At 46.4% G+C, this 21,725-nt stretch overlaps 4 protein-coding genes and 1 non-coding gene across 7 annotated transcripts in view; 4 read left to right on the top strand and 1 right to left on the bottom strand.

Moving 5' to 3' along the window:
- Positions 1-8,449, top strand: part of ankrd11 (ankyrin repeat domain 11) — an 87,409-nt gene extending 78,960 nt beyond the window's left edge. Inside the window, exons 10-14 of one of the 2 annotated variants that reach the window (XM_076155846.1) lie at positions 52-3,343; positions 3,478-3,576; positions 3,997-4,140; positions 4,259-4,351; positions 4,518-8,449. In XM_076155846.1, the coding sequence (XP_076011961.1) occupies positions 52-3,343; positions 3,478-3,576; positions 3,997-4,140; positions 4,259-4,351; positions 4,518-4,703 (3,814 nt within the window). In that variant the 3' untranslated portion in view covers positions 4,704-8,449. Of the gene's footprint in view, positions 1-48; positions 3,344-3,477; positions 3,577-3,996; positions 4,141-4,258; positions 4,352-4,517 lie in introns of both variants that reach the window. The other variant, XM_076155845.1, reaches the window with a different exon arrangement.
- Positions 8,450-9,665: 1,216 nt separating this feature from the next.
- On the bottom strand, positions 9,666-11,116 carry mcee (methylmalonyl CoA epimerase). Of its 2 annotated transcripts, none has more exons than XM_076155389.1 (3): positions 11,025-11,116; positions 10,110-10,441; positions 9,666-9,989 (listed from the first exon to the last, which is right to left on the bottom strand). In XM_076155389.1, the coding sequence occupies exons 1-3, from the start codon at positions 11,050-11,052 to the stop codon at positions 9,837-9,839; spliced, it is 513 nt and encodes a 170-aa protein (XP_076011504.1). In that variant the 5' UTR covers positions 11,053-11,116; the 3' UTR covers positions 9,666-9,836. The 2 variants fall into 2 exon arrangements, with proteins under 2 accessions (XP_076011504.1, XP_076011503.1); XM_076155388.1 differs by having other exon boundaries at positions 10,110-10,447; positions 11,025-11,081.
- Positions 11,117-11,124: 8 nt separating this feature from the next.
- Positions 11,125-15,082, top strand: mphosph10 (M-phase phosphoprotein 10 (U3 small nucleolar ribonucleoprotein)). Its single transcript, XM_076155385.1, has 11 exons — positions 11,125-11,228; positions 11,734-12,409; positions 12,514-12,671; positions 12,752-12,923; positions 13,009-13,150; positions 13,243-13,310; positions 13,428-13,565; positions 13,670-13,780; positions 14,147-14,254; positions 14,339-14,581; positions 14,793-15,082. The coding sequence occupies exons 1-11, from the start codon at positions 11,143-11,145 to the stop codon at positions 14,940-14,942; spliced, it is 2,052 nt and encodes a 683-aa protein (XP_076011500.1). The 5' UTR covers positions 11,125-11,142; the 3' UTR covers positions 14,943-15,082.
- On the top strand, positions 13,916-13,987 carry trnae-uuc (transfer RNA glutamic acid (anticodon UUC)). Its single transcript has one exon. It is a non-coding gene; the product is annotated as a tRNA-Glu (tRNA).
- Positions 15,083-15,635: 553 nt separating the features above from the next.
- Positions 15,636-20,273, top strand: ist1 (IST1 factor associated with ESCRT-III). The gene is made up of 10 exons (XM_076155387.1): positions 15,636-15,747; positions 16,216-16,313; positions 16,416-16,596; positions 16,762-16,849; positions 16,934-17,017; positions 17,111-17,221; positions 17,331-17,519; positions 17,714-17,824; positions 18,361-18,406; positions 18,504-20,273. Exons 2-10 carry the CDS (start codon positions 16,226-16,228, stop codon positions 18,674-18,676), a joined length of 1,071 nt encoding a protein of 356 aa, XP_076011502.1. The 5' UTR covers positions 15,636-15,747; positions 16,216-16,225; the 3' UTR covers positions 18,677-20,273.
- Positions 20,274-21,725: the final 1,452 nt, after the last annotated feature.

Below are 21,725 nucleotides of genomic sequence, written 5' to 3'. Positions count from 1 at the left end.
ATTCATTGTACAAGGCTATAATGTGTGTTTTCTTCTGTTTACCTCTAGCAGGTACTCTAATTCACAGAGTTTCCCAGAGGGCACTTGTTTGACACCTGCAAAGAACCTCCAGCTGCCACTTGTCAGCCGCTCTGCATCTTCTGAGGTCCGCAGGCCACTGGAGGATGAGTTCAAGGGTGAAGCTGACAAGTTCCTTAGACAGCAGAGTGGTCCAGGGGGCTCTGAGTTTGATCTGTCATCTTCCTCCCAGCCTACAGAGGATAAAACGGCATCTGTAGATCGACTGGAATGCCTGTCGCCTCCCTATTTCTCCCCCATGGGAATGCTCTCCCCTCGGCTGGAGCCAGCCCATCCAACACCAGATGTGGCAGCTCCGACTCTCTGTGGCCCTGAGAATAATGAGCACCTCCCTGAAAGTGTGTACAACAATTTCTTGCTGAAGCCCTCTACACCAGTTCACAGGCCTGATCCCCAGGAGCCCTGCTTTGACATCGCTGCACCACCAACACCAGCTCCTGCTGCTCTGCCACCCTTAGACATAGATGACATATCTGAGCCGCATCACAGCGAGCCAAACCTCGTCCCTTCAGATCTTCCCTCTGTCACAGAGGAACACGAAGAGGAAGAGGAGGAAGAAGAAGAGGAGGAGGAGGAAGACGACGACGACGACGATGGTGATTTGGATGACGGAGCTGATGGAGACCACTGTGCTCTTGAAGAACCAGAGCAAACAAGGGAGGATTGTTCCTTCTCGCCTGAAGAAGTTGAGGACCCCCTGAGGAAGAGTTGGTCTGTAGAGTCTCCAGAGCGACAGGCTCTTGAGCGACAGGCTCTTGAGCGACAGGCTCTTGAACGGCAGGCTCTTGAACGGCAAGATCTGGAACGGCAGGATCTGGAACGGCAGGATCTGGAACGGCAGGATCTGGAGCGGCAGGCTCAGGAGCGGCTTGCTCTGGAGAGGCAGGCTTTGGAGAGGCAGGCTCTGGAGCGACAGGCTCTGGAGCGACAGGCTCTGGAGCGGCAGGCTCTGGAGCGACAGGCTCTGGAACGGCAGGCTCTGGAGCGGCAGGCTCTGGAGCGACAGGCTCTGGAGCGACAGGCTTTGGAGCGGCAGGCTTTGGAGCGACAGGCTCTGGAGCGACAGGCCCTTGAGCGACAGGCCCTGGAGCGGCAGGCTCTGGAGCGGCAGGCTCTGGAGCGGCAGGCTCTGGAGCGGCAGGCTCTGGAGCGACAGGCCCTTGAACGTCAGGCCCTTGAACGACAGGCCCTTGAACGACAGGCCCTTGAGCGGCAGGCCCTTGAACGACAGGCCCTTGAACGACAGGCCCTTGAACGGCAGGCCCTGGAGCGGCAGGCCTTGGAGCGGCAGGCTCTGGAGCGGCAGGCTCTGGAGCGGCAGGCTCTGGAGGAGCACCAGCTCACTCCACCTCACCTTCCACCAAACCACGGAGAGAACTCTTGTGATCACATCGGCTGGAACTCTGAGATGCTCCTCAAATCCCCTCACAGAACATACAGGGAGATAGAGGCTGCAGTCTCTAAAATCACCAGTCCCTTCTCTCATTCAGACAGTGATTTGCACCCCATATCGGGACACTCATCTGTCACTCCTCCTTATTCCACCTACGGCAGGTCATATGTGGCTGACCAAGATTTTGATGAACAGAAAGAGGCTGTGGCTGACATCCCCTCTCCAGAGAGGCCTGACACAGTTATGGATGCTGAATCCAACTATTTAAATACGTCATCATCATCGACGAGGCTCGAGTCCTTCTTCACAGACTGCAACAAGCCGATCATAGAAGAAAGTCATCAGATGGACACAGAGCCAACATGTGTGGTGCCAGACAACAGACAGCCCACCCACAGTTTTGGGGCTACCACTGAGAGCCACATGGCTCCAGCTGTGAGCCATGAGCCGGTGGTTCCCTGGGCAGACCCATTCTCTGCGGATGCAGATGAACTAGATGACCTGGGGCCGTTTTCCTTACCTGACCTGCCGCTCCCAGACAAGTCAGAGGAGGCTGATACTCGAGACACAGAGCTGATGGACAAGACTGTGCCAACCCAGATTCGACACACCATCACAGACAGAGAGGACCCAGACCTGATGGAGGTGGACCTATCAAGCCTACCTAAGACTGCATGTGCTCCTGGAGTACTAAGGCTAGGGGAGTCTCCTCGACGAGACCTTCTTGTACCTTCACCACATACGAATTTCCAGCAAGAGTTGGACTCTGAGCCTCAGAGTGTGCCAGTCAACTGCTCACTGTCTTTTAAACAACAGGCCAGTGGATTGGAAGGGAAAAGTCCCTACAGCGTACCTGATGATTCAGAAGGCAGCATGATGTTTCCATCTGTAAAATCAGATGCCATTCAGCAGAATCACATTCAAGTCCACCCCCTTGTTCAGTCTTCTTCGCAGTCACCTGTGGAATCTGTGGCTACTGCCAAGTCAGACATGAGACATGATGAAATGTCCGAGCCTGTCGCAGAGTCAGCGTCATGCAGTCCTCTGCCTCAGCTCCCAGTTGCAGTCACCATCTCCAACGCTTTGGACATGACTGACACTCAGGAGATCACACCTAAGCTGACTCCAGCACCCTTAACCACTGTGTCCACCTTGACAGATGCTCCGAAGAAGGTAGAAGAAATCCCTCAGAGGATAACCCGCAATCGGGCTCAGATGCTGGCGAAGCACAACCCTTCTGCCACTGCTGTCCCTTCTTCTTCCTGCATTGCGACCACATCTGCCCCTACCACACAGGTCATGACCAGTCCATCAGTGAGCATTACTTCTACTCCTGCTAGAACGCCAACACCCACCTTGGCCTCGTCCTGCACAGCTCTGGAGAAAGACAAAGAACCTGTCCTGAACATCTCCTCTGCTACGTCTAATACAACTGCAACAGTGACTCTAGCCACTCCTGTCGCAACTTCAGCCTCAGTGGTCCTCAGCAGGACAACAAAGGGTCGACCTCTGGCTGTGGAAGATGAAGAGTCTCAGACGCAGCACCCACGGAAGAGGAAATTTCCTCGTTCAACAGGGCAGCAGGTCCAGGTCCAGCTGGTGAACACAGCCATGCAGCAGACCAGGGAGATGATTCAGCAGACATTAGCTGTCGTGGTCAATGCCATCAAACTGGATGACATTGAGCCTTACCACAGTGACCGTTCTAACCCCTACTTCGAGTATCTGCAGATCAGGAAAAAGATTGAGGAAAAGAGGAAAATTCTCTGTTACATCACGCCTCAGGCCCCACAGTGCTACGCTGAATATGTGACCTACACTGGCTCCTACCTTCTGGATGGCAAGCCCCTCAGCAAGCTGCACATACCTGTGGTGAGTTTGGGAGTCTCACCATTGACCTGATGTAGCCCGGATTGATGGCTATAATGTTTTAGACCTAAATATGGTACTGTTAAAGTTTATTTTCTGTTTTGTAATAATGACTGCTTCTTTTCTTGGCTTCTCAGATTGCCCCACCTCCGTCACTGTCAGAACCTCTGAAGGAGCTCTTCAGACAACAGGAGGCAGTAAGGGGGAAGCTCAGGTTGCAGCACAGCATAGAACGGGTACGGAATAAATCCTCCTGACTCCCACACAATGTTTTCCACTTGTTTTACTTCCTGGACCTATCCTCTATCCAATGTTTCCTTCCTCTTTGCCCATTCCTGCTTCACACACACACACACAGCCAATGTTTTGTGCACTTCCTTTACTCTTCTGATAGCTCTTTCACAGAAATGCAGGTGTTACTTTGCTTACATACACTCATGCTAGGTTTTGCTAGAGTGCAGTGTCATTGCAGATCTATCTTACCGTCCTCTCAGGAAACAGTAGGAACATTTTTGTGAAGTATACGGTGTAGGTTCACTTCATCTAGAACCTTTTCTGTCAACCTCGCTAGCCATCTCAAATTATCAGACGAGGTTTGGTCAGCATCTTTTACAACTTTAAATCTGATGCCTCATTCTGTCCCTTACTGTCCACAGGAGAAGCTGATCGTGTCGTGTGAGCAGGAGGTGCTAAGGGTCCACTGTAGAGCAGCCAGGACAATAGCCAATCAGGCTGTTCCATTCAGTGCCTGCACCATGTTGTTGGACTCCGAAGTGTACAATATGCCATCGGAAAGCCAGGTAGGCCTTTACTTACCTGGATCCTAAACCCTCCATGTTAATAATTTAATAACATACGAATATATGAGCAATATTCAAGAGTCTGCTTCATTTCTTCTAACTTGCTCTGTGTTCTCAGGGTGATGAGAACAAGTCTGTGAGAGATCGCTTCAATGCTCGTCAGTTCATCTCCTGGATCCAGGATGTGGATGATAAATACGACCGAATGAAGGTAAATATCAGAGCCCTACACTGAGTAACTGTGTGAGATCATATTTCATATCTAACAGTCACAGTTGTAGATATTCATGTAGAAGGGGCCAAAAGAGGCCAAATGGTGCAGGATCAATCACTTAAAGATACGCTGTTATTAACATGAATTACGCTCCTTCTTCCAGACGTGTTTGTTGATGCGACAACAGCACGAGGCAGCGGCCCTCAATGCTGTGCAGAGGATGGAGTGGCAGTTGAAGGTTCAGGAGCTGGACCCAGCGGGGCACAAGTCCCTCTGTGTCAATGAAGTACCGTCCTTCTACGTGCCAATGGTGGACGTCAATGACGACTTTGTCCTGCTGCCTGCGTGACACAGCCGTGCTCACAGATCCAGAGCTTACTTCGTCTGAATCTCTTCTTCTCAAAGAGACTTCGTTGAACAGAACGAATGGAAAGGGCTAGCAAGTTTGAAAGAAAAATTTATATTATACAGAAAACCAGAGTGAAGATTTAAAAAACTTGCTCACAATTCCCTTCCGTGAAGAAGGAAACGTTTTTACTGGGGAAAAATACACAACTTGCACTTTCATCCTCAAAGTTTTTATGCTTTTGTTCGGTCAGAGCGTGACAGGCAAAAACAGTTTTTGCTTTGACGCTGTGACACGGGGACATAAATCCTCAGTACTCTGTTTATGTGAGACACGGGACAAAGATCTATTTTCTGTGTTCGTTTTTTGGTCCCTGCTCCATCACTCACACCACTACCACAGGGAGGAAGTGCCAGAGAGGAGCTCTCCCACCAGTGTGGTGCCTGTCCTGAGGGAGGACTGAGGAAAAGCCTCTCTCGTTGACCCGGAGGAGAACGCGGACAGAGTCGCGGCGCATCACGCGGATCGTCGGGTGTTTATCAACAGCAGTGGGGACAGATGAATAGCTAGAACAAGCCGCTGACGGTTTTAGGGCGATAAGACCGTTATACCCAGAGGTGCCGGCTCCGTTCTGCTGGAATACACAGAGGGTTAGGCATGTGTGTGTGTGCGTCAGGGCCCAGTGCCTGAGAGGAAAAGACTGATCCTGCAGCCTCTCAGCCTGCCGACGTCGAGGGGAGCGGCGGGTGGATCTGTAGGGACACACCGGAATGTTCCTCAGCCACCCTGCTCGCTCCAACACAAATACATCAGAGCGCCATGGACTGCAAAAACACCACAGGACAAACAGAATGAATGTTGTGATTCAAAGAGACTATTGAAATAAGGTGGTTTGGAGGGAGGAGAGAAATATTCTTTTTTGTCTATTTCTTTACTTGGGCATTTCATTGTTTCTGAGGAAGTGACTTGAAACACTACAGAGCCAATATTAGTTTAATGGGGGGAAAAAACAAGAGAAAACTGAAAAAAAGTTGTATTCCGTAAATTATGTACAGTTTTTATATTGGTTAACCAATGTATTCTTGCTGCCTTCTAGATAATTTATTTTGCCACACATTACTGCACAGTTGTAAATAACTTATGTACTGTAATATCACTCAGTTAAGTGTAAAGAGAAAACATAAACGAAATAAAAATGATCTTTTTATGTACAGTTCACTTTTGGGCAGCACTTTCCCCCTCATATCCATGGGCCAAAACGTGTACACAATTCTGTCAGTATTTGAGTGCGGTGCACACTTGTATGATCTCCATCTCTAGATTCAGTCCACGGTTAATTACGCCAATTCTCCTGGACGCGGATCGCGGCAACACACAAGTCGTGGACAGAAAACACTTGTGGATTGAACAGCTCCCCCCCACAGGCCAAGCATATAGTCCCTGAGATGTAGCAGAGAAGTAGTTGAGGATTTATTTAAAGAGTAGACAGAGGATTATAAACTCATTGCTTTACTACACAATTATATCTGAAAATTTTCAAACCAAGAAAATGCCTTTTTCAGTGAAAAAAATGTACTCATTGTTGGGCAAAGTCACATAAATATACTGTATATGAGTGGGATGAACGTGAGAGAGATGTCATTCAAAATCAGAAACATGTTTGTGTTTGACGGTTCCAAATTCTTTTTTCCTCATCTTTAATTTACACCAATTGGACTGAAAATGGTTTCTTTGATCATATCTCACACACCGACCAGCCACGGGTCCTCACACTGCATCACCTGTTGTGTTTTTTCCACATGGGATTCTTAGGCGTCATGTTGACCTGAAGTGGACTCAACCACGGGAAGGTTCATTCCACACTGTCTTTTAAACTCTGTGTGTCTGTGTGTGTTTGTGTCAGTCAGTCTGTCTGCCCCTCCCTCGTCTCATACTGGAGAGCAGCTTGTTGTCTAGATGCTGCTCTACGTTGACCCTCTGGGTGGCGCCAAAGCGTCAGAGAACTCCAGAATCTTATTTGACTTTGCATGAGAGTGGATCCTTTCACTTGAATGGGTGTTTTTAATGTGTTTAGATTTTAATCACGTCTCATAGTGCGTTTCATTGTGTTCCACTTAAATCACAATTTAGGTGCAGATACTCCAGCTACTTCAATCCTCTAAATTGTACCAGTAGTTAATCTGCAAGTGTTTGGCTGGTGTTATCAGGGATTTAGAAAGAGTGAAACATTACGTTGAAGTTCCTTCGTCTCGTCGCTCTGTTGTGCGCTGGCTTTTACTCTCATTACCTTCTTGTGTCAGACCGTTACGAAACTTAAACCTTCTCAGTGTGAACCAAAAAGCGGACATAGATGTTCAGACAAAGAAAGAATTTTCCCTGTGCTCAAGTTTTGGATCGATGGATTCTCAGTCATTGGAATTTTGCTTTGTGCTAACTTGTATTGATATTTTAGTAGGTCTTGGTTTTAAAACGTTTTCCTGACCTGTCGTGTGTGTGTGTGTGTGTGTGTGTGTTGAATCAGAAGTAATTGAGACACTCAAGTCGGTCGCGTCAAGTGTGCATTGGTTGTTGCTGTGACATTGTGCGCACAAATTGGCTCAATGTAAAGGTTTGGATGCGTTTGAAAGATACACACACATCCTTCTCCCCTTCTCCGTATCCATACACATACATTTCGGACACAAATAGACATACGTTAGCTTTTAAATCCCCGTTTGTCCCATTTTATCCTCGTTTTGGCTTCTTTCTCACTGGGGTTAAAGGTCGCCAGGGGTCTTTTAGGTTCATAGTCCTCGTGTGTTTGTGTTTTTTTTTAGCTCAGTGTGTGCAGTTTTGAATGTTGTGTTTATCTCCCTGTATAAAGCATAAACACCAGTGGCATGTCAATCACCTTGCTTACGGAGCAGAATGTATACATTACTATGCCCTGACTGATCACACCTTTCACTATTGTTTACAAGCCATCCAGTGTGTTTCACCTGTCACCTTTTTTAAACCGTTGACGCCCCGCGCCTTGTTTTTACGCCTGTACTCGGTTGTTGATTTTGAAGCACAAAGGCTTGAAATGGTGATGTCATCGATCACCCCCAACACACAAACACACACATGCGCGCCCTACCCCTGTGCTACATTGCTGCACAGAGCAATAGACTGAACACGTGTCTACATGCGATCGTTACACTAGTGAAGAGTGATTTCTGGTTAAACACACACACACACACACACACACACACAGTTTCCCCTCAGTACTCCGATGCACAGTAGAGCACTTGGCCGTGGCGATCCAGATCCTAGCCTGACACCTCCTCAGTCAGCAACAAATTACCTCTACTCTCCTCACATTCACTCGTTATGTTTCATTTTGATGATTTCTTTTTTTTTTACTGGATATAAATATTCATAATTGCTATTTTTTCATTATATATAGTCACGATTTCAAGCCTTTTTTTTCTAGTTTCCTTTTGGGTTTTTTGTTCCTTTTTTTTGTTTGTTTTAATTAAACCTGGACTGTAGCTGTTTCTTTGTTCCTTTTTTTCTTTTTTTTTAGAATGGAAAATGACTATTAAAAGCATGGAGAACTACTCTTTAATGGTGAGAAATAACCTATTTATTATTACTTTTTGATTTTCTGACACCTGTGGTATGTTTTTGAGTTGAAGTTGGTCTCCGCTGTGTAAATGTTCCTGCTTGTAATGCGTGAAAGAGACGAACTGTACATAGCTGTGTAAATAAAACCTCCCAGGACGTTTTGCACCCTCCTCTTTGTACTAGTCTGAAAACTTGCGTAGAATGTGGGGTTCTAACTGCGTCGAGCTGCGTGCGCTCGCTGCAGGTGATTATGATGTAACAATGTAACTTTTTTTATTTGTACAATGTAGTTTAATTGTGTACATATTGTTGGAGCAGCTATGGGGTCTATGGGGGGTTGTTGATGCTATCGTCAGTTCTGTAACAGAAATCCAGTACTTTCACCTCTAGCTGTTGTTGATTTCCTGCAGAAACTTTAAAAAAAAAAAAAAAACAAGGAAAAAAAAAACTGCGAGAAACTGAAAATGAGGGTGGACGAGAAAAAAAAGACTAAAACTGAAAAGTAAAAATTCTAAATTGTTATTTTCTACAGTTGCATGTACAGAGAGCGCGAGAACTGCTGTTGTTCCTCAGAGATTATGTTCGTTAATAAAACTTTGAAATATTAATCGGCCTCCCTCTGCTTCTTTGTTTTCTCTTTGTCTGTGTCACAGCCGGAGCATCACACAGGTTCAGACAGAGCTGTACCACCAATAGTCTTCCATATGAGTAATAGTTAATTTTTATCAGGCATTTACTACAAAGTATCCCTATGTAGCTTAAGGTGTGCCAAACCTCTCCAAAATAGCTCAAATGTGCAGTTGGAATTCCCTTACCCCTCCTTTTGTCTCACAATGGCTGAAGGACATCATGTAACTTCTGACCAGATGTCAACAGTTCAGATACGAGTCCCAGAGCTGAAACGTCTCAAAGTAACTATAAGCTGTAATCATACCAACCATCACATCTGAAAATGCTCTTTCTGATGTGATGAAGACATTCAACCATTCTCTTGTAGGATTAACCTCTCCTGAAGACGTTTGTTAATGACTAAATGGATAGATATTTCACAATCAGAAAGTTAAGTTGTTTTCTATCATGTGTGCTGCTTTTCTTCCTCCAGGAGTCCAGCCTCTGAAGCTGAGAACGCATTTCTGTCGCAGTTCCACCTTAAGAAAGTCTGTGATGAGTGAAGAGTTAAATCATCAGTCTGTAAGAATGTGGAGTGGGTGGGGCCACAGAGAACATCTGATCGGCTCCCTCCTCCCTCCTCCCACCTGAGAACACCAAACCTGAAACAGTCAACTAGGAGGAGCCACTGTTTTGTCACAAAGCACAGCTCTGTTTAGGCCACTGTGATCTTTGACATTAACAGTAAAGAAGCTGTCAAACACTCGATGAATGTTGCGTTATCATTTATTCACCACAAAACAGGAACCTGAAAAACCGACAGAAGTGGAGAAGCAACATCAAACCCTACAAGTGCTCTAAGGATCAATATCACACACCCAGCATGTGTTCTCCTGATGATTGTGGAGTATAAACATGTGACAGAACAGAGAGAGAAGCTCAGGCTTCCTCCAGCTCCACCAGCACACCATCACAGTCTTTAGGGTGGAGAAACATCACCGGTTTCCCATGAGCGCCTATCCGGGGCTCTGCTGACAGAGTTCTGATGTTCTTTGCTTTCATGTCTGCTATTGCAGCCTGGATGTCATCGACCTATTAAGAGGAAGATAATGTCTCAAATTAATGACTGAATCATCCAACATCAGTTCCTCTGACGTCCGGATATCCTGTAACTGAACAGGAAGGTATCAAATGGAGAGAAAGCCGACCCACCTCGATGCAGATGTGGTGCATCCCTCCAGCTTTGTTCTTGCGTAAGAACCCGGCGATGGGGCTGTCCTGCCCCAGAGGATGGAGCAGCTCCAGCTTAGTGTTGCCGAGCTCCACAAACACGGTGTAGACGCCGTGCTCGGGCAGGGCCGTCCTCTCGCTCACTGTGGCCCCCAGCACGTCCTGATACAGAGACGTGGCCTTCTCCAAGTCTGGGACGGCGATGGCGATGTGGTTCAACCTCCCCAGCTTCCACTTGGGAGCGCCGTCCTGATGGAGGGCAGCTGTGGTCGAATGCGCTCTCAGAAGTGTGTGACGGAAACATCTGGACAGACCTGACACTAGACACACAGAGTAGAGGACAGAGTTGTGATTTGGGGCTGGAACACAGATATACATATAATCTAACTATAAACAGCGTTGTGCCACATAGCGGCCGCACATAGAAACTACACGCAGTTATTCTGTTATTCTTATTCTTCATACTTATTCTGCAGTGACTGATTGTATGTTGTGTAGCTAGTTCGCCTTTTTATTGCTGTAACTCAACACCTCTATCATTTATTGTTCTTCGAGATTAAATAAAGGTTGACGATGGTGATGAAGATAGTGGTGAAACTTAAGGTTCTTGCGCTGCACTTTTGGCTTGATGTGCATTCGCCAGTACAATAGGCTGCAAACTGACATCATCGGGAGCGAATCAAACAATAATCAAACAATAATCAGTACGTTTTAAGACTTCATGTGCGTTACAAGTTACAAACACGGCGCAGAAAATATCCCGTGCCACGAAAACAACACATATAGGATGCAGTTTAATAGAGGAAGAGTGTTTAAAATCAGCTTAAATCGGTATAAATCCTGTGACATAAGGCATAAATGCGTTTTCTTTACAAATCTTCACTGCCACAAACCAACCTGCAACCTTCAGCGCGGAGGACGCCATGTTTCTCACCCGGAACCAAACAGCGAGATGAGCTGTGTTTCTCGGAGAGCCTATTTACCTGCAACACACGGCTACACATGTGAGGAAGCAATGGCTAGCGGAGAGATGTGCAGCGCTCTGGACGAGTGTGTGAAGAGAGTCAACGTTAACACTGCACACCCGGAGGACTTTCTGAGGTGAGCGGCATGTGCGCTTGTTTGCGTTGACACAAAATTTGCGCCGCGTGATTTCACATTTTTACGAAAGGAAGTGAGGCGAGGCTAAACCGGCTAGCTTCGGCTAACTGCGTGCAGCTAAACGGATCGATCGACCCGTGATCGAACAGAACGACTGACGCTGTTAAACGGCGACTTTAGGTTTGTTTACCGATGAAGCGGGAGATGTTGATCACAGAATGAGCCTGATTACGTCACGACTTTTTCCTGTTATAGCGGCTTTAACAGGCTTTTAAAACAGGCATTCACTTAGGGAACCCAATGGGTTGTAAAGGTACGTTTTCATATAATTTAGCGTAAAACCGCACCGTCTCCTACAAAGTCACTTTCTTGAGCCAAAATGCAATAGAAAATTGTGGGAAATAAACTGGTTGATTGATTGAAATTACTCTCTTCAATATGTGTCCATCATAAGCTTCACAAGACACTTTTTCGTCCTAATTATTCTGTATTTTCTCTTTCTCAGCCTTCAGGATGGAGTGGCGGCAGATTTTACTTCTCTCACCAAAGCCCTGTATGACCTCCATAAAGCCCAGGAGCCTGCAGAGGTCACAGGCAGCCCGCTGGTCCAGCTGCTGGTGGAGAACTTTGATGAGGAGCAGATCTGGCAGGAGCTGGAGCTGCAGAACACAGCGGTACTGAGGTACTTTGAGGGTGCAGTGGCGGAGGCTGCTTCAGATGACTTGTTAATGGTACTGGAGGAGGAGGAAGACGAGGAGGAGGAGGGAGCAGAGAACGGTGAGGAGCAGGAAGAAGATAGTGGTGGTGATGAGGAGGAGGAGGAGGAAGAAGAGGTGCCGTCCAGGCAGACGAAGAAAAAGGCCGAGGAGGAGAATTACACAGACGAGGACTCAGATTTGGATTTTGACGTGAACGCTCTGGAGAAACGCGAGCAGCAGAAGAAGAGAGATGTGGGAGCGAAGAGCTCCAACAAGAAGGCGGTTCCATCCGCGGTGGACGATCGGTTCTTCAAGCTGTCAGAGATGGAGACTTTCCTGGACGATCTTGACAAACGAGAAGGGAAAGAGAAGCAGGGGGAAGATGATGATGTCGACCTTTTCCTGGACCTGCCGTCTGATGAGGACGATGAAGACGATCTTGAGCAAATCATTTCCACAAAAAAGCAAAAGAAAAACACCACGGTATATATTTTATGACGAGACACAAGTTTATTTTATTTGTAAGTTTCTTTAAGTAGGAGTTGTGTAATATCTGTAATGTATTGACCTTTGCTTCATACTGACAGATGAAGAGCTCCAGGAACCTGAAGTACAAGGACTATTTTGATGCTGTGGAGGGGGAACCTGGCAAAGCAGAGGACCAGACAGATGAGGAGGATGAGGAAGAGGGTGATGCAGAAATGGATGAGGAAGATGATTATGAGGAAGAGGAGGAGGATGACGAGTAAGTGAAGAGAAAAGAATCGCACACACATTATTTGATTTACACAGACCTGTTTGTGAAATGTGTTTCCTGCGTTCCAGGGGTGCAGATGAAGAGCCGGGCCGCCCCAAGATAGCTCTGAAGAAAGTTACCTTTAACCTCTCTGGAGAGGAGGAGAGCGAGGGAGAGGAGATGGAGGAGATCTTTGGAGTGAAAACGCCGAGCTCAGCAAAATCTGAGTCCAAGTCGTCCTTGGAGAAACGTCAAGAGAAGGTACGAAGAACGAAACAAATCTCTGCGCTGAATCAGCAACGAGCCGGTGGATCTGTGTCAAGACGTTTGTGTCTCAACTCCTCAGATGTCGGAGAAGATCGCAGAGCTGGAGAAAGCCGCCCTGGCAGAGAAGCCGTGGCAGCTCTCTGGGGAGGTCTCAGCTCAGGTCCGCCCAGAGAACAGCATGTTGGAGGAGGACGTGGAGTTTGAGCAGGTGTCCAGGAGGGGTGAGTGGACATGATGTCACCTTATCAGGGCAGATCGGTGATGTCAACATGGATCAGTGTTCATACTTGTGTTTGTTTCTCTGCTTTCGTAGCTCCGGCTATCACAGAGGAAACCACACTACAGCTTGAAGACATCATCAAACAGAGAATTAAGGACCAGGTGTGTGTGTGTGTGTGTGTGTGTGTGGATCTTAAAAACCTCACCTTTTGCTGTTTGATTCCAACACAAACTGGTGTATTTGCTCATAACCCCGTACTTACTTGTGCTTCCTGTCAGGCCTTTGACGATGTGGTCCGAAAGGAGAAACCCAAAGAGAACGTGTTTGAGTACAAGAAGCGTCTCACTCTGGACCACGAGAAGAGCAAGCAGAGCCTGGCACAGATCTACGAGCAGGAGTACATGAAGCAGAACCAGGTTGGACTCTTCCCCGGTCCTGACTGCTGTGCTGCTGCTGACATGTGTGAGCCTGCTGGGTCTCACTTCTGCTGGGGTGTGTCTGTTTTGTTTTGTTTTTTCAGCAAAAGACGGAAGAGGAGGAGAACCCTGCACAGGTGGAGATTCAGAAGCTGATGGACACACTCTTCCTCAAGCTGGACGCTCTCTCCAACTTCCACTTCACACCCAAACCAGTAAGTTTTGCCTGGCAGTACTGGAGTGAAGTCATATTGACAAAACACAGGTTGATATTATTCAGGAGTAAGATGAAGAGTTCCATAGTATATAGAGGAAATGTAGACACTCAATTACAGAACTGTCTGTAACTGTCCCATATGGTCTAGCGGTTAGGATTCCTGGTTTTCACCCAGGCGGCCCGGGTTCGACTCCCGGTATGGGAACTTGCTTTTCAGCAATTTCCCTCAGGATCAATAAAGTTTCATCTTATCTTGAATATAGCTGAAGTCTTAACATGTTTATCATTAAAGATGGAGGATGAACTCTGTGCTTCAGGAAGAATGTTGCATCATTTATTTAAAAACGTTCCTCTCCACCCACAGTCGATCCCTGAGGTGAAGGTGGTGTCTAACTTGCCTTCTGTCACAATGGAGGAAGTGGCTCCAGTCAGCGCCAGCGACGCCACACTGCTCGCACCAGAGGAGATCAAGGTTTGTCTTTATACTGGACCCTTGACTTGGATTTGGTTTGTGGTTACGTAAGCGTGTCCGACTGACATCCTCCTCTAACCACAGGAGAAGAACAAAGCTGGCGACATCCTGGGCGACACAGAGAGGACGTCCACGGACAAGAAGCGCGAGAGACGCCACAAGAAGCAGGTGAAGCGTGTGAAGGTGAAGGAGAGAGAACGGAGGCAGAAGCTAAAAGAGGCCAGTCAAGCCGGCGAGAACGAAATCGGAAAGAAGAAGCTGTCGAAGGCCGAAGTGACAGAAAGCCTCAAGAAAATTACCAAAGGAGGCAAAGCCAAAGTGCTGAAGGTGAGTGATTCCTCTCTGCTCATGGTCTTTGTGAAGTCAGCTTGCCAAAATGAGTCTAAAATTGTAAATAAATCAAAAATCTTGACCCAGGGTGTTTCTGAGTTATGCATGAAGCTCACTTACTGCCATCATGTACGGGGTTAAGTGTTGAGTCTCTGCTGTGGTGGTCGTCAGGATGGGTTGAGTCTCAAATGTTGCTCCTCTGTTTCAGGATGAGGGGAAAGATAAGGCTCTGCGCTCCTCTCAGGCCTTCTTCTCTCAGCTGCAGGACCAGGTGAAAAGTCAGATCAAAGGTGCAAAGGATCAGCAAGCAAAGAAGAAGAAACACAAAGAATTGTCTGGCAGCAAACTAAAGCTATAAAAATTATTGTTTGTTTTAGTTCATCAACCATTTTATTGTACAGATTCATTTTTATGACACGCCTGCAATATATTAAACCAGAAAATCATTGTAAATGTTCCCTTTTTCATAAAAAAAAATAAACAAAGTGAGCAGATTGACTAGCTGTTTTAATGTTTTTGCAGGGATCAGAACGTTTGTAAGTTTGTCGCTCTGATATTTCCTATAAATAAAGTTGTATCCTATCATAAAGTTACAGCGCGGTTCTTGCGTTAGGACATGTATGAGTAACAACAGCGCCCTCTGCTGGTCTCTTTGTTACATTGAAAAGTAAAACGGTAATAGTCAAAAATACACAATTGTAAATTCGTGACTTGGACCCGCAACAGGAAGTAACTGACGCGATACTCTTAGTTTTATATCTCTTTCATAGGGAAATTAGCTTCCTGGGAATTTTGTAATCTTTCCTTTTTTATGGCCATTCCCTCTGCTTCCCTGACGACGCACCTAGCAACACAAATGTGGTTAATAAAAACTCAACACAATACAGCAAATGCTACAAACAACACAAAGCCCCACAATGCTTCTAACAAGTTGACGCCGGTACGTAACTAAACTATACTCTGTATGAGATGGAATTCCCCCTTTTGTCTCCGTTACGTAATTTCTCTCTGGCTGATAATAATAACACGGGATAAAAGTTCCCGCCCCCCGAAACAGATACTATGACGTCACCGAACCTGATCGCGGAAGTGAAGCGAGGCAGTGAAGGAACACAAGCAGCAGCCGGAGAAGTTGCTGTTTACTTGGACTAAAACGTTTACAGGTAACGTGTTTTATCATCTGTTTACCCGCTTTTATATCAAACTACTTAATGACACCGTTTTGTTTGTCTGATTCGCTGTTGGCTGAGCTAGTTGAGCTATTTGGCGTCAACAGTGACAGGAGAGGAAGACTGCTAACAAAGCGACGGCGGCTACTAAGTGTTAGCACAAGTATCGATACACATATTCAATATAAGTAACTATAAGAATTATGATCCCAATCCACGATTGGCGGTAACATGGCGGCGACATGGCTTCGTCTCCAGGCAGTGTTTTTGTTAGCTTCGTTAGCCACAACAGCTGGCTAAAGCTTCTAAACGTGTACACACCGTTCAGTAGCTCAACTGTTTATGTGTATGTTTTTATGAGTGTGTGTGTGTCCGCCATTCATGGAGGTCGTTGTGTGGAGTCACGCTCACATGACTCATGGTGAACCTGACTGAGGGCTCCGGTTGTTCTCCTCTCCACAGATCCACCGTCATGCTGGGAGGAGGATTCAGAGCAGAGAGGCTGAGGGTCAACCTGCGGCTCGTCATCAACCGACTCAAACTCCTGGAGAAGAAGAAAAGTGAGTCCTCAGCTGATAAGACCCACTTTGGTTCTGGTTGATTGGTTACTTCCTGTATTGACAGTTAACCCTTTCCTGTCTGGGCGCTTTTTAAAAATGAAGCCGAGCTCGCACAGAAAGCCAGGAAGGAGATCGCAGATTACCTGTCTGCGGGGAAAGATGAGCGGGCCAGGATCCGTGTGGAGCACATCATCAGAGAGGACTACCTGGTGGAGGCCATGGAGATCCTGGAGCTCTACTGTGACCTGCTGCTGGCTCGCTTTGGCCTCATTCAGTCCATGAAGTGAGTGAGAGAGCCACGTTTTCACGGTTGATTTATAGGCCCTTTAATAGACAGCAGGTCAAATGTGTCTGTCTACTGTTCATGTTAAGGAGGATGCGGTTTATGGAGTCTGTTATTCTCAGGCTCACATCCTTACTGACCTGATCCCTGTCTCTCTCTCCTCAGGGAGCTGGATCCAGGCCTGCAGGAGGCCGTGTCCACTCTCATCTGGGCGGCTCCTCGTCTGCAGTCAGAGGTGTCGGAGCTCAAAACTGTGAGTAGAACAGTGTGTGTGACGAGGGTGGGCATCATCAGCCTGTTCAGTACAGAGTCTCCATAACCTCCACTCTTCTTTCAGGTGTCTGATCAGCTGTGTGCAAAGTACAGTAAGGAGTATGGTAAGCTGTGCAGGACAAACCAGATTGGCACAGTCAATGACAGGGTAGGTGCTCGCTTCACTCACTGCTCTCCAAATATCAAATGTTCAGACTGGAATTGTGTCTTTGTGACTGATGCAGTGTGTGTTTGTTTGTAGCTGATGCACAAACTGGGAGTGGAGGCTCCTCCCAAGATCTTAGTGGAGCGCTACTTGATAGAGATTGCCAAGAACTACAATGTGCCATATGAACCTGATGCCATGGTCCGGGTGAGTGTGTCTCACACACACACACACACACACACACACACACTACCTGCTGCAGAAATGTTCCTTGCCATCCTTCTTCTGACCGACCGTTCCTCCCGTCTTTCCACAGCCCGAGGTGTGTCCTGGTGAGGAGGCCGACCTGATTGACGTGGACAATGACAGGAAGCCTGGAGGAAGAGGCGGAGGAGGCGGAGGAGGAGGAGGAGGAGGAGGCTTCACTGCTCCTCACCATGCGATGCCCATGCCCATGCCAATGCCCATGCCAACAGCTTTCAACTACCCATCTCCCAAAGGAGCAGTAAGACACTTTCAAAGTCTCTCATGACAAAAGAGGATCATTATGATGAAGGTCCCTCTTTGAGTCTGACTCTAAGGCTTTAAGGACGACTGTACTTCTCTTTGTCCTTACCTGGGGTTTGTTAGATAATAATAATAACTCCTGAACGAGTCTGACCTGCTTGCCTCAGACTTCTCGTGCCTCTCTCTCCTCAGGAACCCTTTAATGTTCCCTTTGGCACCTACAACGGCATGAACAACTACCCGGGCCCGATGGGAGGAGGGCCGCCTCCTCAGCTGCCCAGTTGTCCCCCCACATACGAGTCTGTAAGTGACTAAACCCCTCCGACCCATGCCCACTCCTGTCCCCGCCCCCGCAGACACCACTGGACAGAAGGGCAGGGCAGGGCACCACTCAGGGAAGAGTAGTTCATTCTAGTTTGCTTGCAGTTTTGCACTTTCCCTCTGCACTGCTACGCTGTCCCACAGTTTAGACGCTTACATTAGTGTGTATGAACTGCTGATACCTACTAACCATGTCTTGCTCTGAGTGGGATTAGACTAGACCAGATCCTGAATATGTTTAACCCCATAGAGTCTGTCCCCCCCTCACCAGTTAGGGTGAAACATCAGGTCATCTGCTTCTTCTCTCGCCTCTAACCTAAGGCTCACACAGAGTGTGTGATACGGGTTCAGATCAGTGTCACACAGTCTGTGTGACCCTTAAAGGTGACGGCTGCAGGTTTCTTCCTCTACTTTGCTTTATTGACCTCCATGAGCTCTCATTCCGCACTAATATTGTCACACATTCTGTTAGAGTCGGATGGAAACGATCTTTGCTATGACTTCATCGTGTGTTTCAGATCGACGACATGACTGACAAACCCTTTGTTCCCTCCCAGGCCGTAGGTGAGTTCTGACAAAATCCCCCGGTGTCCCCCTCTCACATCCGTGTTCCAGTGAGTAGACCTGCTGACTGAACGTGCTCTGCCGTGTCCCCCCACAGGTCCAGGTCCAGGTCCCTCGTCTCAGATGTTCGACAACAACACTCTCCCTGAGCTCCCCTCCGTTCCCGACACACTCCCCACCTCCTCCTTCGGCGGGCACACCACCTCCTCGGACGACATCGACTTTGACGATTTAACACGCCGGTTTGAGGAGCTGAAGAAGAAGACCTAATGTGCACGTTCTCACACACACACACACACACACACACACACACACACACACACACACACACACACACACACACACAGAGAGAGAGAGTTCAATAGGCTCTGAATCAGATGTGTACAGCCCTCTCCTCCTTCCATTGTTAAATGATAATAAACACATTCTTCCCCCGTCCACAGCAGCAGCAGCTCACTGTGGGCGGGGCTTCACAATCGTTTAATCAGCAGAACTCTCAGCTCCGTCAGCAGTGTGTGTGTGTGGATTGTTAATTTTTAAAGCATATCACACACACGGTTTCTTAATGCAATCAAAGTCACACTCGCTCTCATGTTTCCCATCGCGTGTGTGTGTGATAGAATATTTATGTAACCAAGATTAAGACATGATTTAAGTTCTCCCCTTTCCTCCGCTTCCTTCCTGCCTCTATCCCACTCCGTCTGCTCGCTCTGTCCCAGACGTGTCCAACCAGCCCGACCGCCCTCACCGGTTTTGTCTGTGACGCTCACACACACACACACCCGATAGTTTCCGTGTCGAGGCGAGATTAGATAGAAGCCATACTTTGAGGATCCTTTCAGACGCTCCCTCCCTCTTTACCACTCTCTCTCTCCTCTCTCCTCTCTCTCAACAAAGGCTTTGTATAAGAGAACTGAACAGAGAGCCCGTCTGTTTCTCAGTTCCAAAGGTGGTGGAGGGCACAGATGTTAAGTAGCAAAACAGTTTATGGAAATCTGTAATATAATACAGCGATACACACAGACCTTTATACACAGGTTAGTGTTTTAAATGTACAGCAGAAAGATTGAGTTTAACTGGGAGAGTCCAGTATGTGGCAGATCTGTTTTTGTAAACACTTATCTCCTTAACTTTCCCTTTTTAAATGGCAGTTTCACTTAAGTTCATGCATATCAGTGCTATTGATCTCTCGAATCAGGGAACGAGCTGTGTGTCGACACACCCGGCCCTTACAGTCGCTTAACAACCCGCTTTCATTGATGCGGTGTAAATGTTAACTCCTAATGGTCGTTGGTTTGTTTTGGTCCTCTGTGATCACATCAGCATGTAACCTGTTCTCCATCTGCACCGCTGCTCCGGCCTCTGGCTTCTTCATCATCAGAGGCCCTGGCAGTGCTCTGATGTGAACATGCTGAGGAACATGAAAAGCTTTATTACACTCAACGTGTTCAGGTTACGCTTCTTTAGTTTTCTTTACCTGTGATTGATTTGGATGAAGTAACTGAAGTAAGCGCAGGACTTGGATTGTAAAGGGCTGGTTGTCATTGGAGACGCTGCGTCGCTGCACCCTGACCCACCCCAGCCCTGTTTGCATGACAAATGAGGCCTTGGCTTTGGAGGAAATGACTCAGCAAAACCTTCAATGCAAATACATCTAGATTCTAGAAGCTTCCTAGGCTATTAATGACTAAATAAGAACAAGAAAGTAGAGAATAACACTACTGAACTGTGATCTGAGTCTGTTTTCTATAGTGTTGGACTGATTTCATGCTAAATATCAAGACAAAGTGTTGTCTTGTGGCATAAACACAAGCTTTTCCACTGTATACTAACATTGAAATGTAATAAAATTCCATTTGAAGCTGAAGCTCTGTTCTGGGTGTATTGTTTCTGATGAAGGCACTGATAAAGACAGAATGGCACAAGGTGATCTGATTATTTATTTAAATTCAGCTGGCAAACACATAACATTTTTCTGCTGAATGACACTGCAATGTGCAATTACAACCAACAGGGGCCGCAGTGTGACATCATCATGTGAAGGGTTAGTCTCAGCCTCACCTCCCTCATCCCCTCCTACACCTCCCTCCTTCCTCCCTTGTTATTTCATTCTCATGTCATTTTTCTTCTTTTGTTCCTACTTTCTTTCCTTTTTTCTCTTTACCCTCTTTGATCTGTCTTCCAACCTTTTTTCCTTCACTCCTTGTTCACTTATCCTCCCTTCTTCCTCTCTCCCTGTACTCTTAGCACTCTAGGTCCAAAGACATCGTGCTCCATTTTGTGTAAGTATATTCTTGTTTTCAAACATGTTGTGAATTTGTTTGTTTTGACGTTAGAAGCCGCGAGGCAGGATTAAAGCCTAAAACACTGCTGTCCCTCACCACTAGATGGCAGCAGTGTTGTATAACGTAAATATCAAATTAAAGGATTTCTATCTGAAAATGGAAAGACGTACAGGAATACAACTAATCTGAAATTTACTTTAAATGAAACTCTGACCCGAGCTAACATCATTGCACAACGGTCTCATTGTTTATTCCATATTAGTAAATCATCATCTGTAGTTTTTCCCTTAAAGGCTCTGCAGCATTATACATGATACTGTATCTAGCTCATTAATAAATTAACTCTTTAATGGTGATCAGTTTATTCAAATACACACATACAATAATGAATAAATGAAAAAAGTCACTTAGTAATGATACAAAAGACCATCAGATCCCACTTGTAATCCAAAAACAAAACTACAAATGCAAATATTTGTATGTCGGCTACATAAATATTTGAATGTACGACAGACAGTTTGGACATGAAAGTGCAACATGTATACAGTGTGTTAATATATATATATGTATATTTGTCAGCTCAGAAAGACCCACCACACTTACATGGTAGGAGGTAAACTCTTAAATACAATATATCTAAGGATGTATGTAAGATTAATGTTATACAATGTTATTGAGAAGTTTCTATAGCTATAAATACGCCTTTAAATAAAATTAATCTGTTAGGTCACTATGTCAAATTGAAGGCCATTCTTCAATCAAAAGGATCCAAATAGTGGGACAGTGGGGGAAGGACGGGGCTGAAATGCTTTTAAAAGCTGTAATAGCATGTTTCTTAGGTTGATGTAAACTGGACAATGTCCTCACAAAGGAATGAAGAGCTGTTTAAAATTATCTCCAATAAAAATGTATATACACTCATCATCATAGATACTAAACAACTCTGTGACATGCAGAGAGTTTGACCGTGAGACTGTAATACCCATAAACCCGGAATCGTCACCAGTGCAGTAAATGTGCGTCTTCATTTTGTG

The sequence above is a fragment of the Genypterus blacodes genome, unplaced genomic scaffold (assembly GCF_046128005.1).
Source record: "Genypterus blacodes isolate CSIRO-AG114 ecotype Tasmania unplaced genomic scaffold, CSIRO-AGI_Gbla_v1 ptg000067l_1, whole genome shotgun sequence".
NCBI classification, from domain to species: Eukaryota; Metazoa; Chordata; class Actinopteri; order Ophidiiformes; family Ophidiidae; genus Genypterus; species Genypterus blacodes.
The sequence above is the reverse complement of the archived record's forward strand: the minus strand, read 5'-3'. Positions and strand labels throughout refer to the sequence as shown.